This window comes from Gigantopelta aegis, chromosome 7, assembly GCF_016097555.1.
Source record: "Gigantopelta aegis isolate Gae_Host chromosome 7, Gae_host_genome, whole genome shotgun sequence".
In the NCBI taxonomy this organism is placed as follows: Eukaryota; Metazoa; Mollusca; class Gastropoda; order Neomphalida; family Peltospiridae; genus Gigantopelta; species Gigantopelta aegis.
Window position 1 is genome coordinate 29983880 of NC_054705.1, and position 11173 is coordinate 29995052.

An 11173-nucleotide genomic window follows, 5' to 3' on the forward strand; every position below is an offset into this window, starting at 1 on the left:
AAACGTAAAAGGTCGTACAATAAGAGCAGTGCAAATATTGCATAATTACATAGCTCTTCAGCCATTCGAGTTATACTTCTAAAAATAAAGTTGAAAAGAATAGCTTTTGGCACCGTTTTTAAAAGACTTAATCAATATTATACCCAACCGTGTTTCGTTTACTATTGTACATATGATTTATAAAGTACCCTGAATAAAATCTGAAAACAGTTGTAAGACTATGATGACCTACTACTCTATATACCAGGTAAACAATAGATATAAAAAAATATTTTCATTTTCAAATAAATTAACTAATTAATGCTGAAATTTTGAAACTGACTATACAGTGGAATTAATTGTAACTGACAGAGTTTGATTGTATTGTTACACTTGACAGCGACATGACAGCTGTGTGTATAAACTGCTAAATTTCAAAATGTGTGATAAGAGGAAGGAAGATGGAAATGTTTTATTTAACGACGCACTCAACACATTTTCTTTACGGTTATATGGCGTCGGACTTATGGTTAAGGACCACACATATATGTAGAGATGAAACCCGCTGTCGCCACTTCATGGACTACTCTTTCAATAAGCAGCAAGGGATCTTTTATATGCACCATCCCACAGACAGGATAGCACACACCACGGCCTTTGGTATACCAGTCATGGTGCACTGGCTGGAACGAGAAATAGCCCAATAGGCCCACCGATGGGGATCGATCCTAGACTGATCGCGCATCTGGCGGGCGCTTTACCACTGGGCTACATCCCGCCCCATGTTCTGGCTTCAAAGCAGGGCTCTAGATCTACTCTAGACATTCACGTGTCCTCTAGAACTTGTAAGTAACTCTCCATTTGTACTTGTCTCATCTAAAATGTACTTGTTCTATGTGAAATCAGTTTAAAAAGTCTGAACAATATTTATGTATGCTGATTTTTTGTTAACATGTCTGGGTGGACAAATGGTTAGAACGATCTTCTTGTCCTACAAAAAACCCCACAAGTCTTGGCCAAGCGAACAAGCCTTATGATTCAGCCCTGCATGGTCCGTGTCAATAAAACGTTTAGAGTCTAGACTTAAGACTCTAACAGAGTCTGAGACTTTAACGTCATGGCAACCAAAAGATTTATAAGTATATATGGGTCATGGAAGACTTCAACAGAGTTTTTAAGAATTAATTTTTGGCATTTTAATGAATTAAACCTGTAACCAGCAAACACAGCGGTTGGGTATAATGTTGGCTAGGACGTTACAGTCTCGCTCTACACTCTATCACACATTTATGACAAGGACTAATATTATGGTATAAAAATAGCTGTAATAATCTAAAACCACTGAATGCTAGACATCCTTTGATTTGACTTCACTGTCGGTTTCCTCTGAATGACCTTGACCCACAGAATTTGTACCAGCCTCGTAAGAGTTTCTCTTTGGTGATGGTGATTTTGGTGTCTGCGACGACGGTTTACCGGCTGGCATGGCAACAGCCAGAATGACAATGATGACATGTAGAAACCAGTACACATGGCTGAAAGGTAAGACAATTTATTATCAATATGGGCAGAGGGAAGTGGGGAAAGAAAAATGATCTTTCCATAGGGAAAGAAAAAAAAATTTCTTCCCCTAGATATGTTTTGACATCATAAACAGTGCTTCACTGTAGATGGTTAATAGTGTGTAAGAATAGTTTCCATGGAGGCAGTCATGTCAACAACTAACTTACGTCATCAGCAATACATACGTCACAGCTATGACGCAATGCTGTATCTCAACTTGCAAACTTGTTTTCAACAACAGTAGTGTTTGAAAATCTTCCATAAAATGATAAATATTGAAAATGAGTAATAAATAGAATACCCAACTCGCTACTCGGCAATATCGTTTATCTTGTACTCGTGAATTGATGACAACATCAATTCATCACTTAAGCAAGATAAACAGTATTGCCTCATAGCTCGTTGAGTTTTCTCTAAAATAAGTAAATATATCATGACAATGAAACAAAAAAAGTCAATTGCTAAATTGAAATAATTAAATTTCTGTTACATTAATTACAATTTAAATCCATCCCATTGATTCAGCCGTAGCAACAAGAGTTTGTTCATTTCTCGATGAACATAAAAATAATGTCGTCAGGGAACATCATATCTGATGATTTGTTTTGTTTAACGATACCACTAGATCACATTGATTTATTAATCATCAGCTATTGGATGTTAAACATTTGGTAATTTTGACACATAAGTCTTAGAGAGGAAACCTGCTACATTCCTCCATTAGTAGAAAGGGATCTTTTATATGCACCATCCCATAGACAGGACAGCACATACCACGGCCTTTAGTATACCAGTTGTGGTACAATGGCTGGAGCGAAAAATAGCCCAATGAGACAAATACAATGATGATAAAATGGTCAAATAAAAAAGTTACTTTTTCAGCCATCTTTGTCTGTTCATGTACAATAATAGTTCATTTATTGAATGTATGTATGATTATAAGACTCCATCATACACGGTCATGTGGGATAGAAAAAGTACACCCGGGGTGGTGAAAATTTAGAGGCTTGCTGAGTCTAAGGTCAAAATTTTTACCACCGAGGGTATACTTTTTTGATTCCACATGACTGCATATGATAGTCTTTTTTTTCTCTCACCCTCAGTTATATAAGACAGAGCTACCCCATGAAAGAAAGCTATGTAAGAAATTTCTATCTTACATGGGATATCACGTGCTTAACATGACGTTGTTGGTAATGTATGACGTCATATTAATGTGAGATGGTGACATGAGGTTATTAGACTTTTAAATTAATATTTTGTTATTAAAACCTTCATTTTAAAAGATGTCTGGTTAATTTGTAGTGTTAAATTTTATTTAACACATGAAACAAACACGGCAAATACAACAGTGTAGTTTATTTATAATAAAATGGTCAAATAAAAAAGTTACTTGTTCAGCCATCTTTGTCTGTGTAAAATAATGGTTTATTTACCGAATGAATGAGAGAAAAAGACTCCATCATATGCAGTCATGTGTTGGCAAGCCTCGTCCCAGGTTGACACCCCGGGTGTATTTTTTCTATCCTACATGACCGCATATGATGGAGTCTTATAATTTTCAATGGCCAGTTATAACAGATTGCTTCTATTTACTTGTAAAACTTGAGTGTGGGTGTGAGGTCGAGTAGTACGAAGGGCACGACGACGTACGCCATCGTCAGTTGCGTCCCCAGCCACGTCAACACCGCATACACATACTGCAATTGTGTCGTCGTCTGGAACAGTGGACGGACATTTCGACGGATCTGTGCGAAACGAAATGAATGTTTGTTTAACTCGGCACATGTTAAATCACAGCTATTTGGAAAGGAAAGGAATGTTTAACGACATCCCGGCACATGTTAAACGACACCCCAGTACTTGTTAAACCACAGCTATTTGGAAAGGAAAGGAATGTTTGTTTAACTCAGCACATGTTAAACCACAGCTATTTAGAAAGGAAAGGAATGTTTAATGACACCCCAGCACATGTTAAACGACACCCCAGTACATGTTAAGCCACAGCTATTTGGAAAGGAAAGGAATGTTTGTTTAACTCAGTACATGTTAAACCACAGCTATTTGGAAAGGAAAGGAATATTTAACGACACCCCAGCACATGTTAAACAACATCCCAGTACATGTTAAGCCACAGCTATTTGGAAAGGAAAGGAATGTTTGTTTAACTCAGCACATGTTAAACCACAGCTATTTGGAAAGGAAAGGAATATTTAACGACATCCCAGCACATGTTAAACCACAGCTATTTGGAAAGGAGAGGAATGTTTAACTCAGCACATGTTAAACTACAGCTATTTGGAAAGGAAAGGAATGTTTGTTTAACGCAGCATGTTAAACTACAGCTATTTGGAAAGGGAAGGAATATTTAACGACACCCTAGCACATGTTAAACTACAGCTATTTGGAAAGGGAAGGAATGTTTAACGACACCCTAGCACATGTTAAACTACAGCTATTTGGAAAGGGAAGGAATGTTTGTTTAAGTCAGCACATGTTAAACTACAGCTATTTGGAAAGGAAAGGAATATTTAATGACACCCCAGCACATGTTAAACTACAGCTATTTGGAAAGGAAAGGAATATTTAATGACACCCCAGCACATGTTAAACTACAGCTATTTGGTGTCTAACATATGGTTATTTTGACACGTGGTTTGTAAAAAGAAAGGAATGATTAACAACACCTCAGCACATGTTAAACTACAGCTATTTGAAAAGGAAAGGAATGTTTGTTTAATGACATCCCAGTACATGTTAAACTACAGCTATTTGGAAAGGGAAGGAATATTTAACGACACCCCAGCACATGTTAAATTACAGCTATTTGGAAAGGGAAGGAACGTTTAACAACACCCCAGCACATGTTAAACTACAGCTATTTGGAAAGGGAAGGAATGTTTGTTTAAGTCAGCACATGTTAAACTACAGCTATTTGGAAAGGAAGGAATATTTAACGACACCCCAGCACATGTTAAACTACAGCTATTTGGAAAGGGAAGGAATGTTTAACGACACCCCAGCACATGTTAAACTACAGCTATTTGGAAAGGAAAGGAATATTTAATGACACCCCAGCACATGTTAAACTACAGCTATTTGGTGTCTAACATATGGTTATTTTGACACGTGGTTTGTAAAAAGAAAGGAATGATTAACAACACTTCAGCACATGTTAAACTACAGCTATTTGAAAAGGAAAGGAATGTTTGTTTAATGACATCCCAGTACATGTTAAACTACAGCTATTTGGAAAGGGAAGGAATATTTAACGACACCCCAGCACATGTTAAACTACAGCTATTTGGAAAGGGAAGGAATGTTTAACGACACCCCAGCACATGTTAAACTACAGCTATTTGGAAAGGGAAGGAATGTTTGTTTAAGTCAGCACATGTTAAACTACAGCTATTTGGAAAGGAAAGGAATATTTAATGACACCCCAGCACATGTTAAACTACAGCTATTTGGTGTCTAACATACGGTTATTTTGACACGTGGTTTGTAAAAAGAAAGGAATGATTAACAACACCTCAGCACATTTGAAAAGGAAAGGAATGTTTGTTTAATGACATCCCAGTACATGTTAAACTACAGCTATTTGGAAAGGAATGTTTGTTTAATGACATCCCAGTACATGTTAAACTACAGCTATTTGGAAAGGAATGTTTGTTTAATGACATCCCAGTACATGTTAAACTACAGCTATTTGGTGTCTAACATATGGTTATTTTAACTTTTAGTAGAGAAGAAAGGAATGGAATATTTCGTTAATGACACCTCAGCACATGTTAAACCAGAGCTATTCGGTGACTGACAGATTGTTATTTCAACTCCTGGTCCATAACACAGTGATTATAGTCAATGATTCATAACATGACAATGATTATAAATACAATATTAATCATACTGAATGATTCAAAACACGATGATTATTGTTCATGATCCATAACATGACATTGATTATAAGTGAATCATTAATGACAACATTGATTATAAAGAATGACTTATAACACAACATTGATTATAGTGAATGAATCAACACAACATCGATTATAACTATAATGGTAAATGAATCGTAATACACGTGTGAGATCAATGACGCTGAGATGGAGAATGTGTACACACCTTTCTGCCCACAATGGTGACGATTGCCGAGGTGATGAACATAATGGTGTACCCGGGGTAAACGCCGTGCCACAGGGCGCTCAGGATGAACGTCAACAACACGGGCTGGAATGGAGCGCGGATGTAGCACGAATGACGCAGCCACGCCATCGTCAGAATGTTCCAGTTGTCCATGTAGCTCTTAAAACTGGTCGCTAACTGTAATACATAACAAGAGGTTACTTAATCTGTAACTCTTAAAACTGGTTTGCTAACTGTAATACATAACAAGAGGTTACTAACTGTAATACATAACAAGAGGTTACTTAATCTGTAACTCTTAAAACTGGTCGCTAACTGTAATACATAACAAGAGGTTACTTAATCTGTAACTCTTAAAACTGGTTGCTAACTGTAATACATACCAGGAGTTTACTTAATCTGTAACTCTTAAAACTGGTTGCTAACTGTAATATATATCCGGCGGCTATTTAATCTGTAACTCTTAAAACTGGTTGCTAACTGTAATACATATCAGAAGGCTATTTAATCTGTAAATCTTAAAACTGCTTACTAACTGTAATACATATCAGGAGGCTATTTAATCTGTAACTCTTAAAACTGCTTACTAACTGTAATACATATCAGAAGGCTATTTAATCCGTAACTCTTAAAACTGGTCGCTAACTGTAATATATATCAGGAGGCTATTTAATCTGTAACTCTTAAAACTGGTTGCTAACTGTAATACATATCAGAAGGCTATTTAATCCTTAACTCTTAAAACTGGTTGCTAACTGTAATACATATCACAAGGCTATTTAATCTGTAACTCTTAAAACTGGTCGCTAACTGTAATATATATCAGGAGGCTATTTAATCTGTAACTCTTAAAACTGGTTGCTAACTGTAATACATATCAGAAGGCTATTTAATCCGTAACTCTTAAAACTGGTCGCTAACTGTAATACATACCAGGAGGCTATTTAATCTGTAACTCTCAAAACTGGTAGCTGGCCTCAGACCACAATTAATTTCGCTATATGTTTCTATATAGCCTTAGTGGCTATAACATTTTTATTAATATCAGCAGGCCCGTGAAGTTTTGTATGTACCTTTGCCTGCATGGGGGACACATACCCTGAAAAGGACAACCCCTGTTGTCCAGCTCTTTCTCCCAGCATATTGGTTTAAACAGACACACCCTCTAAACCAGGCCGGAGTACACCCATTTTACACAAAAAGCACTACTTTTGCATGGGCCGGAATTACCACAAACAAGTCTTCAATGTCAACAAGTTACACATGTTTACAAACTACATGCTATCCCCTGTCACTTCAGTCAAACAGTTGCCACTTCATAGCTGTCTGCCATGAAATAATCACAGTCAAACAGCAGACTACTTGCGCGGTGAAACTTCCGGATTTTGGACAACCAAATGGGAAGATAACTGTAATCTGAGGCCTATCAGTCCATTTTTTCCCCTAAAAACTGGCCCACACTAATGCATTCCAATGATATACATATTAAAGCAATGCTCGGTAAGTATCGGTATGTCACCTTTAAACTGAGAGTATACAGAGGCTGTGTTAAAAACACCTACCACAGTGCCTTGCCATGGCCAATTTTAGCAATGGAAACTTGAGGGACACCAACTTCAAAATGTAATAACTTTATCAAATTTTGGAATTTCTTCATACAATGAGCAGCTATTTTTTCTTCTACATATGTTCTATCTGCACAGTGTTGTCTTGGAAAGATTTTGAAATATTTATAGGAAAAAAAATCAATCATTAGATTTTACTTCATTTTTAATTAAATATTAAACTTAAATTTAAATTTTTGAGAAACAAAAAAAAATCTAAAACTGTAAAATTTTGCATTTTAGATATGATAAGTGGAGGCTTAGTAAAGATATGGTGACTGAATTCATGATACATTATTAGAAATGTGTCAGAGGGATGGTGAAAGTCACAAAATTGGGGCCATTTGCAACAAATGTTTACACACTAATTTCAGGGAAAATTAGACATGATAGGCCTCATATTCAATTTTGACCTGCTGTATTTACTTAATCTACTTCATTTACTGTATTAGACATGTAGCCACTTTGTAAAAGGCAAAACAGTCCATATAAATGCATATTAATATGAATATGCCCTACAGATATTACTTAGGTATACACCATAATATTTTTTTTGTTGACGACAACTTTGAAAATGAAGATTTTGTCACAAAATGCTGATATAAATCCTACCAAGAGGTACTTGCACCAATTTTTTTTCAGTTTCCAGTGATAACTGTTAACAAGTGTAGTCATGTGCCAGTGTCTGGGATACCTCAGTGTAGTATTTCTTGATTGGAAGGATGTTTGTAGTAATGACCACTGAATATGCATTATGGATTATTCTGCCATATGTATTACAAGCCAAATGTTAACCTTTTTGGCACATTTTCTGCAATAAACTTGACAAGTATACCAGCATCTGATTACTGAACACAATAAATACATTCAGACAGCATAGAATATTAGCCTATTAGATTTTCTAAGGATAAAAGACCATTTTTGAAAAATGACTGAAGTGTGTAATTTACATAAATGTAGGTGAAATGTATTATTAGAGTACTTAATCTTGTTAAAAACTGTATACTATTTATTTAAAGTGTTTAATTACATTTAGTAGTGATATATTCATTATATTTAGATCTTCTGTCCAATTGCAATAATTGAGAAACTCATTAAAATTCAATATGTAAAAAAAAATTTAAAATCTCAATATTGACTAACAAAATCCAACTTTTGCTCTTTTTTACCAAATTATTAGCTCAAAACTGTTAAAAAATATTGCAACAACCTGTAGTAACATCAGAGGTCATCTTATGCTATTTTGGAGGATACTGAAATTTAAAAGTTGAAAATTTTAATTTTAATTTTTAATAAATTCAAAAAAAATGTTTTTTAATTTAATAAAATATTTAGAAAATAAATAAATTAGTTTTCATATTCCTTGTGGTATGCACAATCAGTCTGTGTAATTTCACCTCTCTGGTTATAATACTTTCATCAGAATCAAGCATTTAACCGGTGTAATGTGTGAACTATATCAGGCCTCAGACCACAATTAATTTCGCTATATTTCTATATAGCCTTAGTGGCTATAACATTTTTATTAATATCAGCAGGCCCGTGAAGTTTTGTATGTACCTTTGCCTGCATGGGGGACACATACCCTGAAAAGGACAACCCCTGTTGTCCAGCTCTTTCTCCCAGCATATTGGTTTAAACAGACACACCCTCTAAACCAGGCCGGAGTACACCCATTTTACACAAAAAGCACTACTTTTGCATGGGCCGGAATTACCACAAACAAGTCTTCAATGTCAACAAGTTACACATGTTTACAAACTACATGCTATCCCCTGTCACTTCAGTCAAACAGTTGCCACTTCATAGCTGTCTGCCATGAAATAATCACAGTCAAACAGCAGACTACTTGCGCGGTGAAACTTCCGGATTTTGGACAACCAAATGGGAAGATAACTGTAATCTGAGGCCAGCTAACTGTAATATATACCAGACGGCTATTTAATCTGTAGCTATTTAATCTGCAGCTCTTAAAACTGCTTGCTAACTATAATAATAATAATAATAATAATAAATTCTTTATTTAGTGAGGGTAACACAGTTAGCAAAAGCTAATCTTCCCTGAGGCCCTCAGGTACAAACAATACAGAATTACAATGCATACATTTATGAACAAATAGAAAATACATATATGGCAATAAACATATGTACAAATGATATTATTTTAGAAAATATTTCTTGAGTCTATATTTAAAAACAGCAGTATTTGGCGATGATCGGATAGCTTTAGGCAATTTATTCCAAAGTACTGGTCCAGAGTAACTGAAAGCATGTTTAAATAAAGACATTTTAGGTTTTGGAATTAATAGATTTCTATCCTCTACATTTCGAAGGTTGTAGGGATTGTTTTCTCCAACATATATTAATAAGTTTGAAAGATAGTTTGGGGCTTCATTGTATAGACATTTATAAATTTGTAAACATTTGTGATAGTGGATTTGTGTTTCCATTGTCATCCATTTTAACTGTTTAAATAGTGGGGCAGATGGAGTAATAGGATCTACATCTAATATCATCCTTGCAGTTCTCACAGTAGCACAGTGCTTCTACCTCCCACCTGATGTTCCAGTGTGGTTTTTGTTTGTTTACAGAGTAGATTGATATTTTTATAATATTATAATGTCTTTATATATTAGAGTCTCCTGCGAGTGCTGTAACCTCACCGTGGTGCAGGGGTGTAACATTCTCTTTGAGAATGGCCAATACAGCACAAATTGAAATTTTGAGTAAAAGTCAGTATATCTAGCTAGCTGTGATATTTGTATTTTTGCACAGTTCTTTACACTGTTTTTATTTAAATATTGAATTTTTATATTGATGTTGAACATCACCTTATTTGTTTGCATCACCATAGTTTGACACCCAATAGCCGATGTATTGTTCATGCTGAGGTGTCGGTAAACATTCATTCATTCATTCATTATGTATTAGAAGATAGGAAGGTAGGGGTTGCATAGGTAGCGCCGGTTCTTCCTGTCATGTGTATATTTTTAATTATAGGTTTAGATGTGTTGTATCGTATATATGCCCCTTTTAACTTTGGTTTTATATATTAAATTATTTATTTAGTGTAATTTTAACTTCCTCTTAGCATTTTAAAATGTTTATATTTTAATTATATGCTACTTTCTTTTTTAATATGAAATAGGCTTTAATAGGCTATTAACCTAATCAGCCAATTACTATATTAATTTTAAAAAAAACAGCCTGGGTGATACTCAGGGAAAGTTTTGACCGTGGTCTTACCATTAAAATTTCTAAATTATCCCAATCATCTTAACCGCTCCCCCCCCCCCCCCCCCCCTTCCTGCCTCAGAATTGGTCACTGATGATGTCAGAGATTAAGTCCAGGGTGGGCATGCCTGCATGAACCTTGATTGGATATGGGTACGTTATGAAAGTACTCATACCCGTACCCATAACTGTAGCACATCCCAGGATGCTATTTAATCTAATTTCTTAAAACTGGTTGCTAATTCTGCAATACATACTGTACCAGAAGGATATTATCCGAAATCAAACAGGTTAATATTTGTCTTTACAAATGATTCATAAAACTTGAATAAACTTGTTTAGTAATTTAATTTATGCTCAAAACCAACCTTTAAACGAGTAAATTATGAGGTAAATTAATTTGTATTTTGTCAATAGTAAGTAACTATTAAGAGAAACTATTTTTTTAATGATATACATTGTATATATGTTAATTTTATTGTTCGAGAGAAACTGTTCTATAAATAGCAGATAGTGTGTACAGTGAAACCTGTCTACACCGTACCATGTCGGGGACCTAATATTTATAAATAGCAGATAGTGTACAGTGAAACATGTCTACACCGGACCATATCGGGGACCTAATATTTATCTGGTTTATAAAT

At 35.1% G+C, this 11173-nt stretch overlaps 1 protein-coding gene across 1 annotated transcript in view; it reads right to left on the reverse strand.

Moving 5' to 3' along the window:
- Window positions 1–640: 640 nt before the first annotated feature.
- The window catches only part of LOC121377375 (lysophospholipid acyltransferase 2-like), a 46445-nt gene continuing 35912 nt past the window's right edge, over window positions 641–11173 (reverse strand). The window contains exons 11-13 of the mRNA XM_041505349.1: window positions 5671–5868; window positions 3139–3290; window positions 641–1514 (exon numbers count right to left, since the gene is read on the reverse strand). Coding sequence (XP_041361283.1) covers window positions 1328–1514; window positions 3139–3290; window positions 5671–5868 — 537 coding nt within the window. The 3' untranslated portion in view covers window positions 641–1327. The remainder of the gene's footprint in view (window positions 1515–3138; window positions 3291–5670; window positions 5869–11173) is intronic.